Source organism: Hyaena hyaena, unplaced genomic scaffold, assembly GCF_003009895.1.
Source record: "Hyaena hyaena isolate Hyena2069 unplaced genomic scaffold, ASM300989v1 scaffold_58, whole genome shotgun sequence".
NCBI lineage: Eukaryota > Metazoa > Chordata > Mammalia > Carnivora > Hyaenidae > Hyaena > Hyaena hyaena.
This window is the reverse complement of record NW_024080689.1, coordinates 630,380-649,948: the sequence shown is the minus strand read 5'-3', so window position 1 is coordinate 649,948 and position 19,569 is coordinate 630,380. Positions and strand designations below refer to the sequence as shown.

Genomic DNA, 19,569 nt, shown 5'->3' with positions numbered 1-19,569 from the left:
GGGGTCCGTGCATGAGGGGGTAAGAAGACACGTGTGGCACTCCACCCATCATAGTATTTCCGCTTCCCAGGCACCATGGGTAAAAATCATTCAGATGTGATGAGTTTTGAATGGCCTTACCTTTGTTTTTTAGTATAATTTAATTAGTTGTAAGCTTATCTAATTTTTTTGTTTATTTTTAATGTTTGTTTATTTTTGAGAGAGAGCAAGTGAGAAAATGGGAGGGACAGAGAGAGCGGGAGAGAGAGAATCTCAAGCAGGCTCCACACTGTCAGTGAGGGGCCTGACGGGGGCTCGAACTCAGGAACCGTGAGATTGTGACCTGAGCCGAAGGCAGAAGCTCAACCAGCTGAGGCCCCCAGGCGCCCCCCAGGGCCTGAGCTCTTAACAGCAAGGTTATATTGCCTCCCTGGTAAGAAAATACTATGAAAACCGTAATAAACACTAGCTATCTTAACTACTACTGTTAGTGGTATCATTTGAGTATTCTGGAGTTCTCTAGAATCCTATTGTAAGGATTCTTCATGTAAACAAACGCTTTTAAATAGAGAGTGAAAGGGGCGCCTGGGTGGCTTAGTCGGTTGGGCGCCTGACTTTCGCTTAGGTCATGATCTCGTGGTTCGTGGGTTCGAGCCCCGCGTTGGGCTCTGTGCTGACTGCCGGCTCAGAGCCTGGAGCCTGTTTCAGTCTGTGACTCCCTCTCTCTCTGACCCTCCCCTGCTCATGCGCTCTCTCTCTCTCTCTCTCCTTGAAATAAATAAAACATTAAAAAAAATTAAAAAATTAATAAATGTAGAGTGAAAATCCATAATCACGGAAACCAGCCTCTTGCATCGCCCGGACCTCTCACTCTTCTCCTGGGTCCCCAGCCGGGAAGATCTTCTCCTTCTGTCCTGGTGAAACACAGAGAATTTTTCAGAAGAGTCAGCCTGCTGTCAGGTGGAGCCGGGGTGATCCGGGCTGCCTCTGCAGCCGGAGACAACGCTCCTGGGTCCCGTTGGCTCCCTAGATGCCTCTCGGTCCCTTCCGTCCTCCACACTAGGGGTGGACGAAGCTTCTGCTGTCCAGAAGCAGCTAGGAACTGGGGGGCAACCCAGAGCCCGAAAGTAGGAGCATAAAGGCCCCGAAGTCCACCCAGCAGAGCTCATACCCTTGACTCTGAAAAAAAAAAAAAATGCTGACTTCCCTTATGGCGGAGCATCTTGCCTCTTTCATTTGGTCACGGTCCAGACAACTTTGTTTATTTGGCCTCTCAGCCGAGAACGTTTTGGAAGCAACAAAATGGTGGGAGAAGGGTGCTAAGGATGCTTAGAGAAAGGGAACCAGGAACCTGGTGTCCCAGAGGACGTTTCTAAGAGGAGATTCTCCAAGGGCAGCTGCTCTGGCCTCGGACGAGAGGCAGGCTCTCCTCCCACCCACACATCCCGAGCCCAGCGCTCTCTCTGCAGCCCAGTGTCTCCATTGCCTTTTGTGCCGCAGACCCTGCGTAGCGACGAAAAGATCCAGTGGGCTGTGGTGTGGTCTGCTTCCCAGGGCAGGTAGTACACCCAGACAGGTGCGCAAGACGTGTGTTTATAACGCATCTGAAATGGCAAATGGTGGGAAGCAGACTAATTATCCGCACGATGAAGTGCTGAGAGCATTGTTACAGCGAAGAGGACATTCTGTATGAACAGGGTTGGAAGTACTTCCAAAGCTTTGTTGAACGGGAGAAGCAAGATACAGAAGAGCATAGATCATGCTCCAGAATGTGTCTTGTTTAAAAAGAGATAGATATCAGGGCACGTGGGTGGCTCAGCCGGTTAGGCTTCCGACTTTGGCTCAGGTCATGATCTCGCAGTTTCATGAGTTCACGTCCCACATCGGGCTCTGCGCTGATTGTGGAATCTGCTTGGGATTCTCTCTCTCCCCTACTCACACTGTCTTTGTCTCTCTCAAAGTAAATAAATAAACTTAAAAAATTTTAAATTAAAAAGATATGTATATAAAACTATACGTATATATACATGTACGTATATATATATGTATATATACATATATGCATATAAACATATATACATACATATATATATATATATATCCATGCTCACATATCTATGCTTATATGTACTTAGAATATTTCAGGAAGTAAACACAATAAAGTGATCACAGCAGATGCCCCCGGCAAAGACAACTAGGTTCTAAGAACAAGGGAGGGAGATTACTTAAACTTTTTAGAAATTATGAAGTATTTCAAGCCTGCAGAGAAGTACAGAAAATAGATAACAGATGCCTATGTACCCACCACCCAGATTTCACAGATGTTAAAATTTTGTCGTTTTGCTACGAATGTTAGCAGTAAGTGCAGCCAGCGCCCCACCCCCAACCATCTTCCCGCCCCTCACTGACCAAGTCAAAGTTCGTGTGTATCATTCCAACTTTACACCTTTTCTTAGGTTTTTAAATTCCAGGTAACACACAGTATAATACTAGTTCCAGGTGGAAGATGTAGCGATTCCACACTTCTATACGACACCCGGTGCTCAATACAAGTTCCCCCCTTAATCCCCATTTCCTGGTTCACCCACTCCCCAACCTCCTCCATCTGGTGACCATCGGTTTGTTCTCTATGGTTATGAGTCTATTTCTTGGTTTGTCTCTCCTTTTTGTTTTTCCCCTTGGTTCATTTGTTTTGTTTCTTAAATTCTACATATGCGTGAAATCAGATGGTTTTTGTCTCTCTCTGACTTCTTTCACTTAGCATTAGACTCTCTCGCTCCATCCAGGTTGTTGCAAATGGCAAGATTTCATTCTCTTTTATGGCTGAGTAATATTCCACTGTGTATATATACTACCTCTTTATCCGTGCATCAGTCAATGGAAACGGGCTGTTTTCATCGTTTGGCTACTATCTATCTAAGCCGTAGATAACGCTGCTATAAACATCAGGATGCCTGTATCCCTTTGAATTAGTATCTTTTGTATTCTTCGGATAAATACCTAGTAGTGCGACTGCTAGTTCGTAGGGTATTTCTACCTTTAACTTTTTGAGGCACGTCCACACTGTTTTCCGGAGTGGCTGCACCAGTTTGCATTCCCACCAACACTGCAAGAGGGTTCCCCTTTGTCTGCACCCCGTAAATGCCTGTTGTTTCTCGTGTTGCTGATTTTAGCCATTCTGGCAGGTGTGAGGGGATACCGTGGTTTTGATTTGTATTTCCCTGATGATCCGTGATGTCTTGCAAAACGGATTAAAGACCCAAGTGTGAGACCTGAAACCATAAAAGTCCTCGGGGAGAACACGGACAGTAACCTCTTCGACATCAGCCGCAGCAACTTCTTTCTAGATACATCTCCTGAGGCAAGGGAAACAAAAGTAAAAAAATAAGCTGTTGGGAGCTCATAAAAATAAAAAGCTGCACAGCAAAGGAAACAATCAACAAAACTAAAAAGGCAGCCTACTGAATTGGAGAAGGTATTTGCAAAGGACACATTCATTAAAGGGTTAGCATCCAAAATACATGAAGAATTTCTAAAACTCAACACCTAAAAAAAACCCCTAAATAATCCAGTACAAAGTGGGTAGAAGACATGAATAGACATTTTTCCAAAGAAGACATCCAGACAGCTACAGACCCATGAAAAGATGCAAACTTACAATTTTAACATATACACGTACCCATAAAAATACACAGCATTGGGGCGCCTGGGTGGCTTAGTCGGTTAAGCGTCTGACTTTCGCTTAGGTCATGATCTCGCGGTTCGTGGGTCTGAGCCCCGCGTCAGGCTCTGTGCTGACTGCCAGCTCAGAGCCTGGAGCCTATTTCAGTCTGTGACTCCCTCTCTCTCTGACCCTCCCCTGCTCACACTGTCTCTCTCTCTCTCCTAGAAATAAATAAAACATTAAAAAAAAATACACAGCATTGTGTCGTGTTTACGTTTTAAATATACATCATACTGTAAGTTCCTTGGGTAACTTACTTTTTTTAATCGTTATCTGTTTCAATACATGTAAATCTATTTCATTGGTTTTCATAGCTGTGTAGAATTCCATTGTATGAATAAACCACAGCCCATTTACCCATTCTCCTACCAAAGGCAGTGTATATTTTTTTTGCCATTTTCCCTTTAAAAATGCATTGTTGAGGGGCGCCTGGGTGGCTTAGTCAGTTACGCGTCCAACTTTCGCTTAGGTCATGATCTCGCGGTTCGTGGGGTCGAGCCCCGCGTCGGGCTCTGTGCTGACTGCCAGCTCGGAGCCTGGAGCCTGTTTCAGTCTGTGACTCCCTCTCTCTCTGACCCTCCCCTGTTCACGCTGTCTCTCTCTCTCCTAGAAATAAATAAAACATTAAAAAAAAATAAATAAATAAAAATGCATTGTTGAGTTATAATTGACATATAACACACGGCACATATTAAAGTATAACAATTTGGGGACGCCTGGGTGGCTCAGTCAGTTAAGCATCCTACTCTTGATTTTGGCTCAGGTCATGATCTCAGGGTTCGTGGGTTCAAGCCCCCACATTGGGCTCTGCACTGACAGCACAGAACTTGCTTGGGATTCTGTCTCCCTCTCTCTCTGTCCCTCTGGCGCTCACACACTCACATTCTCTCCCTCTCAAAAATAAACAAACATTCAAAAATAACAATAAAGCAAACAAGTTGATAAGCTTTGAAATACTTACACACCCTTGATATCATCACTCACAATTGAAATGACGAGCAAGTCCATCACCTCTGAAAGTTGGTGTTCCTTTGCATTCCCTCCCCCCCTGCCCTTCCACCCTGCCCGTGCCTAGGCAACAGCTGACCAGTTTCTGCCGCAGTCGGTTAGTTTACATTTTCTAGAATTGCCTGTAACGGAATCACACAATACCTGCGCTTTTTTGTTTGTTTGCTTGCTTGTTTTTGGTCTGCCTTTTTTCACTCGGCATGATTTGAGATTTGTCGCTGTTGTTGAGTATATCAATAGTTCATCCTTTTCGTTTTTGAATAGCAAGATAAAATACGTAAAACACTCAGAATGAGTCCTAGCATACAATGAGTGCTTAGTAAGTGGCAGCTGTTACTATAGTAATATTAAAATCCATCCTGATTTTAAGAATCCGTAAATACTATGCGATAATTTCTAAGCCCCCAGTGCCAAACCATAAAGAACCCAAGTAAACTTTTTTGCTTGGAAAGGGGGTTCAACTTCAACTATACTAAAACAAAAATAATGTTGGGGAGCCTGGGTGGCTCAGTCCGTTGTGTGTCCGACTTCGGCTCAGGTCATGATCTCATGGTTCATGGGTTCGAGCCCTGCGTTGGGCTCTGTGCTGACAGCTCAGAGCCTGGAGCCTGCTTCGGATTCTGTGTCTGTCTCTCTCTATGTCCCTCCCCTGCTTGCTCTCTCTCTCTCTCTCTCAAAAATAAATAAAAGCGTTAAAAAGTTTTTAAAACAAAAATAATGTTTTGGTAAGAAAGGTCCTGACTTTCAAATGGGCACTAGCCCTGCTGGTCAGTTCATGGAGGTCTGCAGGGGGAATTACATGGTTCACTCATCTGCTAGCCCATCAGATGCCCCGTTTCTCAAAATCAAATGTTCTTTTATAGAGGAAGCATCTGCTTGATACCCCCTGCACCTCTCATGTCTTTCATTTCTTCCAGCTCTGGCATCTCTACCAAGGACATTTCTAAACGCAGGCCCAGTACTCTCTTAAGTACAAATGGGGTTGTGTTTCAAGGCATTCACGGGGCTCAAGAGTGTAGGCAACACATGCTTTACGTAATGTTTATACTGTGCCAAACCTTGGGCTAAGGGTCTTACCCCTTTAGTTCATTTAACCCTCCGCAAATGATGAGACCATGTCAGCAACGCCTTTGCACACGGCAGGGAATCTGACAGTGATGACGTGAACGGAATTTGTTTCTCGTGCAGCAAGAAGTCTTGAGGTTGGCATTTGCCAATGCGAAATCCGTGGCTCAGTGATACCAATGCTACAACATCTCTTCCCTTAGCTTCTCCCTCAGGTTGGCAAAATGGCTGCTTTACCTGCCATCACATCTGCATTCCCAATGGAAAAAAAGAAAAAGCTAAAGGGGAGAGTTAGTGCCCGTGTCAGGAAACGAGAGCTCTCCAGGAACCCCAATGACGTATACGTGTGTCTTCTTGTTCAGAACTGTGTCACGTGGCCACCCCGGCTGGAAAGTGACTCAGTAGGATTTTGGAAACGGTGTCCATCACAGATCTGATAGTCTTTGTTTTTGCAAGATGAGAAAATGAGGCTTAGGGGTGTTATGGGACTTGCCTGAAAGTCACGTGATGAGTTGAGAGCCAAGCGGTCTTATTTCACGGTGCTGTAGCGGCCTGCAGCTTTGATGAGCTGCTGGGTCATACTTCTTGCTTTCCACGCTACAATGCCCACTTTGCTTCCGTTCCTCTGATATCTAGAGCACGTGGATATCTTTCCCTTTGATAGTAAATCAAATCAGCCCTTCAGGCCGTCATCAAAACACTCAGATTCCAACTGACTTCTCTCCAGCGGCCGCCCAAAGCACAGATCAAGAACACTAAACCCTCAAGTCGAGAGAGGCGTCACGAGAGGCAGGGTCCCACCTTCCTCCTCTTCTTCTAAACCCCACAGACCTGCTGCAATGCTTTCATTTCCTTTGCTGAATTACAATTTAATGATCCACCCTTGGGCTTGACGGATGGTCAGGATGAGAAAAGGTAACTTTTGAGTTACTGTTACATTTCCTGTGAACCCCCCCCCCATTGAAGATGTGCTCATTCTGTAGCCTGGTATTACTTTAGTACGTATCCCTGATACGTGCCGCTAGAATGTAGCACCTGGGAATTTTTTTTTTTGCGTACAAAATTAGAGGTTGGTTCGTACCGGTGATCCAGGATGACGGGATTGCTGTAATTAAACACAGGTTTGGTTCTGAGATCTCAGGTAAGCGGTTCATAAAGGACAGGGTGAGATACAGTTTTATTTGGTTATAGTAACGGTGTCCTCCTGGATGATGGGTCCAATTATGTTTCTTTTCCTGTATTGCTTTGGAATCCCTGATTAGTCTCCTTTAATTGGCCCGTTTTATGTCTACTCAAATACTTGAAGCCTCTCTTGTACTTTTAGAAAATATAGGTAATTTGGGGCACCTGGGTGGCTCTGTTGGTTAAGTGTCTGACTTCTGATTGCACAGTTTATGGGTTCGAGCCCTGCATTGGGATCTGTGCTGACAGCTAGCTCAGAGCCCAGAGCCTGCTTCAGATTCTGTGTCTCCCTCTCTCTCTCTGTCCCTCATGCTCTCTCTCTCTCGCTCTCTCGCTCTCTCTCTCTCAAAAATAAACATTTAAAAAAAACTTTTTAAAAGAAAATATAAGTAATTTTAAGACTAAAAGAATTTGCAATGACCTTTAGACAAGATAGTCTAAAAGACGAAAAAGAGAAGCAAAGAAATGGACCAAGGCATCAATGGACTTGTATTTGTAGCATAAAGAGAGGAGGCAAAAGATGATGCTCTTCACAATTCCAAATTCTCTTATCACCCACCTGCAATTTAAATCATTCGTTGAACAAATATTTGAGCTCTTAATTACACTAATTAGATCGGAGCTCAGGCATCTGAATCTTCGTGTGATGTGAATCTCTGTAACCTATTCATTAAAAGTTTGAGGTTTACAGGACCCGAAAAGATGTGATCAAACCCTCAAGATCAGAGGAGCCTCACGCTTACAGCTCATCCACCTGCCTTAATGTCTTACACAGGGAGATGACATGAAATTAAATCATGAAAGATCCATCACCTCCTTGGGCCAGGTGCTCGGCTCAGGATAAGCGGAGGTAGCTTCAGAGTATGGGAATAAAATGGAATACGGCATACATTTCAGATGACAAAGAAACCACTCCATAAATTTTGGTGCCTCCAAGTTATGGGACACAGTGCAGCCATTAAAATCCTATTTTAGGAAGATATGTTATCATACAATGTTTATAATATGTGGACTAACGAAATGTGTCTGTGTGTACATATATATACACACACAAGCAGAATATGCAGCACTGATTTTGTAAAGGAAAAACCGAACAGACGAAATAGAATGTAATCCACCAAAATATTGAAAATAATGGCTTCCGTGAGGTGATCGAATTACAGGCAATTTCCATTTTCATCATTCTGATTTTCTACGTTTCTTAGTCTTTATATAATGAATATGTATTATTTTTACAATCTCGCAGAGCATGATTATACTTGGAAAGAATACATGCAAAGTCCTTACAGTGAAAGGGGAATGTCCTAACACATGAAAAACTAGATAATGTGGAAGGAAAATCATTCAAAGCCAACGAGAATCAGTGTAAAGTGAGATGTGATTAGTTACTCACGGTCTCTGTCAGGAAATGTGGTCAGGCAGTGAGTTCACTGAATCAGGGAGTTTCTAAGCGCAGAAGCCACCTTGTGTTGTTTAAGGAATTTGCAGTGCCAGCAACATGAGGCAACCCTGGTTAGCATCCCGGCTTGGCCGCTCGGTGGCTGTAGGGCGTGGGATGGGAGTCCTTTATTTTCTCTAAACCTCTTGCTTCTCTAGAGCAAGCAGGGGAGGGGCAGAAAGGGGGGAGGTGAGAGAGAGAGAGAGAGAGAGAGAGAGAATCCCAAGTAGGTTCCGCACTGTCAGCATGGAGCCTGGCGTGGGGCTCGAACCCTCGAACCCACTCATTTGTTAAAAGGTTTTTAATGCATCATGGGGCTGCTCTGAGGGGCTGCTCAGCAATGACGTGCATGTAACGGGCTCCATATAGAGCTGGGTCCTCAGCGTTGCCCCACAGAGGAATGGATGCCCTACTCCGAGCTCAGAGACTGGAAGAATCTGTGGGACAGGAAGGGTCAGGGGCAGCCATAAAGGGGGGCTGGGGTGTGAGGGCTTGCCTACAAGAGTCTCGCCTTGGGTGTTACGCAAGGTGCATTAGCATCAGTATCTACAGACCTGGGTGATTGGCAGCAAGGTATACAAACTGTGCCTTAGCCTCTATTTTCTTAATTACAAAATGAAGATAATATATCTTTCCTTGCTATTCCTGGAGCTTATCACTCGTTCCTTCCTTGATGTCACAAATGTCTTTCAAACAACCTACTGTGTGCTAGATAAAAAAGCAGAGAAAGATTCCTGTCCTCATGGAGTTTATAGTGCGGAGGGGGTAAGATAATACGCATGATAAATAAGTAGAATATATGGAATTTTAAGTGGTGATGCGTGTCACAGAGAAAAATGAAGCAGGCACAGAGAACCGGGCTGAGGGGTGAATTCTGGCTAGTGGCCAGGCAAGGGCTCGCTGAGAGATGGCATTTGAGCAGGTTAATGCCTGACGGAAGTGAGGGAGTAAGCACTGTTGGCGTTTGGGAGAAAGGATTACAGGTAGGGAAGGCAGCAGCCAGAGCAAAGGCGCTGTGGCAGCGAACGTGCCAGAACGGGATGGCTGGAGCAGAGAGAGTGAACAGGGCAGCCTCACGAGAGAAAAACGGAGATGCCGGGTTTGTGGACGTAACCACACTGGCTTTCGCCCCAGGTGCGTTGTAAGCGGGAGACTGTAGCTAAGAGATCAAGGGCGAAAGCAGGGAGGCCCCTTAGGAGGATGTCATGATTAGCAGGTGAGAGCCGCTGGGCAAAGGGCGGTCGCGGTGGAGACAGCGAAATGAGATAAGATGGGAACCCGCTTGGAAAACGCACTTGCCCTTCGACTGCACGATGGTGTTGCAATATTGCCGAAGGAATGGCTTGAATAAGAGTGTCCGCGGGCATAATGCCAGCCCGTCCCAAATGGAGAAGTTCGGTGAGATGTCGCTGATGAACTTGGGGCCAAAATATGGGCTTGACCGTCAGGACTTGCAGTGATGCAGGACGTAGCGTGGGGGGGGTGGGGGGGGGAACCACAGGTCTCTGCACTTGGACGCCGTCCACTCAAGCCCATCAGTTTCTCCACTTGTGCCTGGAAAGTCACTTCCTGCCGTTCCATCCGAGATGTGAGTCGCAACAGCACTTGGCCAAGTAGGGATCAAAACCATGTCTGCCTTTCCCGAGGGAGTCCTCCCTCCCGAAGGGACTCAGCAGCCTCCTGTTAGGATGATTCATTGCATTCCAAGCCCACTTCTTGCAAACTGACATGGTTTTCTCCTCAACGATCCTTCAGAAGCATAAAGGGAGCTTAATGGATCCGGATCAGAGGGGTCTGCTTCATTCCAGGGGTTGATCTGAATATCCCTCCTTTGCAGGGAGGAGAAAACAAGTCTTCCCAAGAAGAGAATTTACCAGAAGGACTGTTCTCCAAAACATGTCCTTGGCAGCCCATTAATTATTATTTCATTTTGACAGATCCTCGTATATAGTTGTTATATCTTTAGGGGGAGAAAGGTGTCGGGTGATTAATGGGTTGATAGTGTATGTTAATTGGATGCTAATTAAATTTAAATCTAATTCGTATTTGAAACACTTAATTTAACTCAGGGACCAGAAAATTAGAATATTCAAGCTTCTTGCAGGGACTTGTCTTCCTCTCTGTCACCTCCAAATGTCTGTTGACACTTCTTCCTTGTTTACACACTTGTTTTTCAAGAGAAGGACTCGTGGTTCTTAGAGCTTCCATCCATAATAAGTGTCGCTTCTTGCGGTACATATTTAATTGCTTTTTTGGGGGGCGCGGGGGGGATGTGCATGTACCTCCACTCTGTTACTTAGGTTTGTTCTAAACAAGTCCCGCCAGGCTAGACCGAGGTGCTGTTTGAAGAAACGCCTCCCAGTCTGTACTTAAGTCTCCGGGAAGGCACGGAGATGCTCTCTTAGGGGCCTGATAACCAGAAGGCAGCAGAGAAGCCCTTGGCTTCTGGGCAGTTCTCCGAGGCTGTTCCTGTTCCCCTCAGGAGGTGGGCCCTCTGAGAAAACTGCTGAAAAAGAATCCAATAGCTCCTGTTTTTGGTTTTAATGATATGTATTTATTTTGGGGAGAGAGAGAAGGAGAGCGAGGATCCCAAGTAGGCTCGGCGCTATCAGCACAGAGCCCGACGCGGGGCTCGAACCCACGAACCACGAGATCATGACCTGAGCCAAAGTTGGACATTTAACCGACTGAGCCACCCAGGCGCCCCTAGTAGCTCCTGTTTTATACGCCAGTGGAAGGGGGCCCCACCTCCCCACATGGGAGCCGCAGCCTTCACACTCCTGTGCTGTCTCAGCCCAAGCGGGCGAGTCTCCCCAGAATCTGATTATTTGTAGTTTTCCTTGAGGGTAGAGGGCCAAGCCTTGAGACTGTGAAGGGATCCTCTGTTTCGACTCCATAAGCAAAGAAAACTGGGGATCAGAGGGACGATCGAAGGAGCGTGGGCTCCGAAATTTAACCGCTCCGGACTTGGACCCTGACCTCACCTTAGAAAACTATCTTTGTTCTTCTGAGCCTCCGTTTCCTCCTCTGTAAAATGGGATGATAAGACCGGTCTGGCGCTGGCGTTGCGAGAACTAAATGAGATCGTACGCTTTTGCAGAAACCCGAGACGACGCACGCACGGGGAGGCGTTGGGGGCCTGATCGATGCGGTCACCCTCAGTGCCGGGTGGGCTCCAGCTCCGCCTCTGGTCCCGTAGGCGCCACGATTTAGTGGCCACTGCACCATGCTTGTCTTGCTCTTGGCACTGGCATCTGAGATTCGAACCTCCCTCACTAAGTGGCTCTCTCCTCAGCTGTCCTGGAGAAGCCTCTAGAAAAGAAGGCCGGCAGAAATTATGGCTCCCCAGGCAACAAGAGGCTGATCTATTTCATCGATGACATGAACATGCCTGAGGTGGATGCCTACGGGACCGTGCGGCCCCACACCATCATCAGGCAGCATCTGGACTATGGCCACTGGTGAGAACACATGTGCAAAGGGCCTGGGGCCCGCAGGCGGCGGCGGGGGGGGCGGTTAAGGGGGCAGGCCTAAGGCGGGGCTGAAGGCTGCTCTGCTGGAGCCACAAACCACAGTTTAGTGCTGGATGAGAATCCCCATGGCAAACCACATTCCTCACGGGACTCTGTCTCCTGGGGGGCACTTTTAGCCCTGGGCATTAATGCCTACGTGGGAAGTTTGTTCAGGGAAGATACTGAGCTCTTATCTAAGGAAAAAAGCCTACTTTTTCCCCTTCATCATTCACCTCAAAAGTTGCCTTCTCCAACCCTCCAAAGCAGAATTAACATCTCCTCTCCCCTGTGTGGCCCCATGGCCCTGAGCGGGTATTTTAGTGATAACCACTAACATCGCTGTGTGGTGCACATCCGTCCGCAGGTCTTGACAGCCTCTGGCTCTTTCAGAGCAGCTAACAGGGTCTGATCTTGTCTCTGGCAACAGCATAAGTGTTTATGGAAAAACATCTGAACTTGCCAGAAAAAAAAATACCCAAAAAACCCCAAAAAACAGCTCCGTGATTGGAGAGGACTTTGGCTCACCTTCCTGCCTCACGTTGAATTAGCTGCTGAGAATTCAGAGAGGGACTTGGGAGAGAAGGATGATTGTGATGGGGACCTAAGTTGCCTTTCAGTCATTGCTAACATCCTCACGGGTACATCCCCGCCCAGTGTGCACCCCAGCCTCTGGGCGGCTCCGCTACACCGGAGCGGATCAGTCTGGCACATGAGTTCTACTTTAGATCCGTGGTCGTAAGCCTAAAGCAAGCAGAAGAAGCTCTCTGCAAATGCACCCTGTTGCCTCACTGTGTTTGCATTTCCCCCTCTCAGAAATGGCTATGTCGGACCTTCTGTCTGTTCTCAGACTCCCCACCCCACCTCCGCTGGTGACCATGGGCGCCATCTTTGTTTCCTGCTTCCATAGGTGTACAGCTTACTTGTTTCCCTGAGTGTCCTTTCCACCCTCCTCCTGACACACCTTCCCTAAGGCTGAATCACCAGCATCTTGATTCTGTTCTCCCACCCCCACCCCACCCCTCGTGTCCTGATTAGCTCCTTCTCATCAAAGTTGAGACTCGCCTAGATTTCTTCTATCACATTCAAAAGCATGACTTTCTAATGAGTGACCCGTTCTCTCTTCCCACCTGGCCAAATATCTCTACTTCCACCTTCCTACTTTCTTCACCACCGTTGACTCCACTCCCTGGTTTTTCTTTCCTCCACTTTACCAAACGGTTCCGGCTCAACTACTAACTATCTTTATGTAAGATCTAACAGACCCTTTGGGTCACTGTCTTTCTGATTCTCTTTGACCGCTCTTCCCTCTTGGAAGTACCAACTTCCTTTGCCTTCTGGGGTGCCGCATCCCCATAATGTTTCCCTACCTCTTAGTCCATCATTATGGCTTCTTTTTTCTGTGCTCCTTCCAAAGATATTGGATCTCTTGGGATTTGGGTCCAGACTCTTGTCTTTTTCCAATCTCTACCAGTAGGTCTAGGCTTTTTTTTTTTTTTTTTCCACCAAGCACATGAACGATAGAATACATCCCACCTCACCTTGGTAAGGCACCCACCTGCCTGAGCCCTCACCCAGCTCTCCCTGTGGTTTCTGACTGCTCCAGGTATGACCGGAACAAGCTGTCCCTGAAGGAGATCAGGAATGTGCAGTATGTGTCGTGTATGAACCCCACTGCAGGCAGCTTCACCATCAACCCACGGCTTCAGGTATGGAAGAGAGCCTTGTTACCTGAGTCCTAAATTGGGGTGCCTGGGTGGCTCAGTCAGTTGAGCGTGTGACTTCGGCTCAGGTCATGATCTCGCGGTTTGTGGGTTTGAGCCCCGCATCAGGCTCTGTGCTGACAGCTAGCTCAGAGCCTGGAGCCTGCTTCTGACGCTCCCCTGTTCACGCTGTCTCTCTCTCTCAGAAATAAAAATAAATTTAAAAAAAGAAAAAGAACAACCTGAGTCCTAAATAAATACTAGCTCACGAGGGCCCATGTCCCTCAATGACAAGTAGTAAGTGGCCCTTCCCCCCCGTCCAGCCTCTTAAAGCGGCGAATCATAGAGGATGCTGACTTGCATTTATAGGGGTTGGACAGAGAAACTCCTAGACCCAGAGCCATGAAGCTTCTAGAGCTGGATGGAGTCATAGAATCTGCCTGGAAGCTCATTCTTTGGAGTGGGAAAACATCAGAGAGATGAAATGATTCTCCCAAGGTCATGGGGATATTCAGGGTCAAATCTTGGTTTGAATTCAGAGCATCTGAGCCCAAATTCCATTCTTTGCCTACTATACTAGCATCTCCGACTAAAGGTGCAAATCCCGTATTCCCCCATCTTTGAGGTCCACCCTAAGTTTGGGTCCAGTGTGAGAAGTGTGATCAGAATATAGAATCCAAAGCCCTTATAAGAATTCCTCTTTGTTCTACCCAAATCCCCAAGAGGTGATCTTGACTCTGACCCCTGCCCCGGCCATGCCTGTTCTCTCGTACAGCGACACTTTGCCGTGTTCGCCCTCTCCTCCCCCGGGGAAGATGCCCTGGCCTCCATCTACGGCACCATCCTGACTCAGCACCTTAAGCTTGGACACTTCCCGGAGTCGCTGCAGAAATCCAGCCCCCAGCTCATCAATCTGGCCCTCACCTTCCACCAGAAAATCGCCACCACATTCCTACCCACAGCGATCAAGTTCCACTACGTCTTCAATCTCAGAGACCTCGCCAACATTTTCCAGGTGAGTCCAGCTGTGCAGAGACATGCATGAAAGGCTTGCTGGTGACCTGGTCCCTTCCATTCTTGGTAAAACAACAGTTAGTGCCAAACTCTTAGGCAAAGGCAGGGTTCGTACGGAATCGCGAATGCAGTCAGGTAAATGGCGCTATGGGATACACGAGGAGGGACCTCAACCAGGTGGAGTTCTATTTGCCAATGACCTTGTTTCCCAGGATGCATTTGTGAGGTGGTTCCTTCGGGTTGGAGGAGGCTCAGCATCTTGAAGAAAATGCTAGCTACTGATTCCATCATGCCCAGGAATGAAGGGAAGGGAAGGGGGAAGGCAACGGAAGGGGGAAGGAATGAAGGGAGGGAGGGAGGAAGGAAGGAAGGAAGGGAGGGAGGGAGAGAAAACTACTTTGAAGGCCCTGGTGGTATACCATGGTTCTTGGGAGCAAAAAGAATATCCCCCCAAATCACGTGGGATAGATCTTCCTGAAAAAACCATGACATAGTGTTCCTAAGATAGCATCAGCCAGCCCCTGGGAGGCCTCTGCTGTCAAACTCCAGCCTCCTTTCCAGGCCATAGCCATTGCAGATTCTTCTAGTTCTTTCTCCTCTGCATCACAATGGCCTGTCTCTACCCATTGCCTTCAGTTGCTTGGCTCTTCACTGTCAAAATCTCCAGAGGGCAACACAGCAAAGCCCAGCCCCCTCTTCCTCTCAGGGTGGAGTCCGCAACTTTCCCAACCTGGACTAGAATATGCAGAGACTACTTTTCAGAGATGCCCCTTCCTCCCCGACAACAGCGGGAAGGATGCCCTTTTTTTTTTTTTTTTTTAAAGATTTTAAAAAAATGTTTTATTTATTTCTGAGAGAGAGAGACAGCATGAGCAGGGGAGGGTCAGAGAGAGAGGGAGACACAGAATCGGAAGCAGGCTCCAGGCTCTGAGCAAGCTGTCATCACAAAGCCTGACACAAGGCTCGAACTCACAAACCGTGAGATCATGACCTGAGCTGAAGTCGGACGCTTAACCGACTGAGCCACCCGGGCCTCTGGGTGCCTAAAGGGATGCATGCCCTTTACGCTGAGCAGAGGCCATGCCCCTAGGGGGCTGTCAACGTAATCGAGGAGTGAGGCATCACCCTCTGCGGTCAGCGCCATGTATTTGGAATTAATTCCCCAGGGCGCTGCCTGTCCAGATCCCGAGGACATAAGGCCTGCGTGGTCCAGCCAGGACCATTGGTCATAAAGAGCAGCAATCTTCTAACCATTAATTCAGAGATCCGAGAACTGTGTTCCCCAGTGGCTTCACCTAATGGTGAAGACACTGAGCTTCCTGTGAGGACAAATCTCTGAGAGCACATTTCTGCTATCTCTGAATAAAAATGAGGAAACAGAGATTTTGTAGATTTTCCTAGGAGCCCACAGCCAGCCGGCGAAGGACACGGGTCTTTGGGTTCCTGACCAGGACCTCATTCCTGCACACCATTCTGTCTTCCTCACCCGCACTTCCGATGAGGGGACGAAGCCTAAGGTAGTTCAGGCAGCAAGAAAGACCCCGCCCAAGGCTGTGAAGCCTTCCGGTCTGTGTCCCTGAGGCCAGCACGATGGCAAAGTTTGCGCCTGCCCGCTGTTGTCCCTCCTCTACTGTGCATTCATTGACAAAGACCTCTTTCATCACCCAGTCCCTCCCTTAAATCTCATCGGAGCGTCATGAGGTGGGCACGTCACCATCTGTATTTTTCAAAGGCGAGAACGGAGTTAATTGGATCCAATTCGCATTGCTCATAAGGCAGAGCTGAAGGGAGAAGGGCATTAAGTGTCTTTTACCAGAAGCATCTTGTCAGCTCGTGCCTGGACAGCCACCTTGTCGCCCGCACGCTCCGAGATGCATACTCATGACAGCCCTTCGGGGCCCACGTTATTCTCCCCTTTAACAGAGGCTCAGGGAAGTTACCAGCTAGATGACAGCACGCATGGTCAGGAAGGCGGAAAAGCCTAGGCAGCATCAGTGGAATGAACAGCAGGCGTCGGGCCCCGGGCAGGGTGGGGAGGGGATGGAACGTGAAGTGAAGGAGGTGGTCATGGAGAGACAGGACCGGAAAGACCATTTGAGGGGCGCCTGGGGGGCTCAGTGGGGTGAGTGTCCGACTTTGGCTCAGGTCATGATCTCACGGTTCGTGGGTTCGAGCCCCGCGTTGGACTCCGTGCTGACAGCTCAGAGCCTGGAGCCTCTTTCGGATTCCGTGTCTCCCTCTCTCTCTGACCCTCCCCTGCTCACACTCTCTCAAAAATAATAAATAAACATTAAAAAAGGAAAGATCATTTGAGGCTAGAGTGGATCCTCATAAAATGTCCAATGTTGGTCTTTAACAGTTACCGAGCGTGGTCCTGAGCCTTTAACATCTATTAGTGAATAATTTAATCCTCACAACCACCGTGTGAGACAAAACACCGATTATTTCCACTTTGGAAAGGACTCACTGCCACAGACAAATCAAAGACCTTTTTTTTAAAAAAAATTTTTTTTTAATGTTTTTTATTTCTGAGAGAGAGAGAGAAGGCAGTGTGAGCAGGGGAGGGTCAGAGAGAGAGGGAGACACAGAATCCGAAACAGGCTCCGGGCCCTGAGCTGTCAGCACAGAGCCCGACGTGGGGCTCGAACCCACGAACCGTGACATCATGACCTGAGCCGAAGTCGGATGCCAACTGACAGAACCCCCCAGGCGCCCCCAAGGACCTTGAACGTGACCCCATCACTGGGTAGGCAGCATCACCGACCTTCCAGACTAGAATGTTCAGCCCTCCTGGGCAGGTAACCCGGGCCGCAAGGGCTCTGAGGAAGGACGACTCTAGTCCAGCCTTATTTTTGGCTTTGTTTTGTTTTCTCGTTGCTGTTTTAAAAGTATCGTCGACCTGCCATTGTATTATATTAGTTTCAGGTGTGCGGTCCCGCGATTTGACATTGACGTTACAACACGCTCACCACCATAGTCCAGCCTCGTTTCAGTGGCAGCCAGCGTACTGTCAAGGAAGCTCCAAGGAGGGGGGAGGTTTGGTGTGGGGGCAGCGTCTCCTGTTCCCCCTGGCCTGTTTCGTTGCCCGGCTCAGCCAGGCCGAGGGGCAACCCCTGGGGCCCTGTTTGGCCGCCTCTCTCAGTCTGCCCGCTGTCAGCCACCTGCCAGCATGGTGGGAGAATAGACCCCCCCCCCCCCACATACACACTGGAGTGCCAGCCTCCCTGCAACCAGCCAGCCCCTCGCCCTCCTCCTCCAGAGGGGAGTTTTGGGCTCCTGGCTTGACCTGCCTACTTGTCTAAAGGCTTGATAAGCACCTGGGGGGAGGGGGGTGTCTGAATGCCTGGTAGGAGCCAGGCATCGTCTCCACTGAGTGTAGAGTAATTGAGCTCAGTAATTGAGATCCTCTCTGCATCTCCCTCTCTCCGTCCTGATCACGACACGATCTGAGACAGCTCCGAGTGGCAGAAATCCTCAACCCCTCCCATCTCGATGCCACACGTGACTACGGCGGGGCAGAACTGGGGCTTGACGTGCTCACGTGGACTCGGCCCTTAACTGCTGGCCCTCCTGAGGGTTCGGCTTTCCCTGGGCTTACCAACTCCAAGTGGTAGGAAACCTCCCTGTAAGAGACAGTCCAGGAAGTTAGGGTTCCTGGTGGCTGCATCTTTCTGCCGTCTGCATCGCACACATGGCTCATGCCTAGGAGGGCGAAGATGGAGAGAGGCCCAGACGGGGGGGTCGGGGGGAGGCCTAGGGACCTAATGGAATTTCTTTCATTTTTAAAAATCAGCTTTTATCAGAGCACAGCATACAAGTAGGAAAGCACACAAGTCGTAAGCACACAGCTTGGTTAGTTATCACAAAGTCATCACACCTACATAACCACAAGAAATAGAGCAAGATCTTTAGGTCAAGAAATAGGGCATTTCCATGGGGCGCCTGGGTGGCTTAGTCGGTTAAGCGTCCGACTTTCGCTTAGGTCATCATCTCGCAGTTCGTGGGTTCAAGCCCCGCGTCGGGCTCTGTGCTGACTGCCAGCTCGGAGCCTGGAGCCTGTTTCGGAGTCTATGACTCCCTCTCTCTCTGACCCTCCCCTGCTCACGCTGTCTCTCTCTCTCTCTCCTAGAAATAAAATAAAAATATTAAAAAAAAAAGAAAGAAAGAAAGAAAGAAAGAAATAGGGCATTCCCGGCATCCCTCTCCTCTCTGCCTTCCCTTTGGTTTTTCTTCCCCTCCCAGAGGTAAATACCGTCTGGACCTCTAACTCCATACGTTCTTTCAGCCCGTTTTCAGACTTTACGAAAATAGACTCATATGGCAAATATTAATTTGTATCTTTGTTCAATAATGCATTTATATTTATATGTACAATCCTGTTATTGGTTAAAAAAAATACTAGTAACAAGAATTTCTTTCTTTCCAATCCTTAAATCTTCCAATTTCTTTTTCTTGTCCTATTGTGCTGGCTACAACCATCAGTACGACGTTGAAGAGAAGTTGTGAGAGCCGCCTCTTGTCGCGTTCCGAATTTTAGTGGGGGAAGAGATTTTCATAGTGGATGATTAAGTGTGATGCCTCCTTTAGGTTTTCGTGGATGCTGTTTGCCGGATAAAGAAAATCTCTGCCAGTGTATAGTCTCCTAAGAGTTTTAACCATGAATGTATTGTTGAAACTTAACTGATTTTTCTGTAGCTCTTATGTTGATTTTCTTCTCTTTGTTTCTGCGAACGTGGTAAGTTACATTGATTATGTTGAACCTTAGATCACCTTTGCATTCCTTTAATCAACCCAACTTAATCGCCACATGTTGAGCCTTTTATATATTGCTGGATTCCATTCTCTATTTTTTTTTTTAACGTTTATTTATCTTGAGAGAGAGAGAGAGAGAGAACGAGCGAGCAGAGTAATGGCAGGAAGGAAGGAGAGAGAAAATCCCAAGCAGGC

At 47.8% G+C, this 19,569-nt stretch overlaps 1 protein-coding gene across 1 annotated transcript in view; it reads left to right on the top strand.

Moving 5' to 3' along the window:
• Positions 1 to 19,569, top strand: part of DNAH9 (dynein axonemal heavy chain 9) — a 332,337-nt gene that overhangs the window by 158,137 nt on the left and 154,631 nt on the right. Inside the window, exons 39-41 of the mRNA XM_039231630.1 lie at positions 11,692 to 11,857; positions 13,512 to 13,614; positions 14,384 to 14,623. Of these exons, the coding sequence (XP_039087561.1) occupies positions 11,692 to 11,857; positions 13,512 to 13,614; positions 14,384 to 14,623 (509 nt within the window). The remainder of the gene's footprint in view (positions 1 to 11,691; positions 11,858 to 13,511; positions 13,615 to 14,383; positions 14,624 to 19,569) is intronic.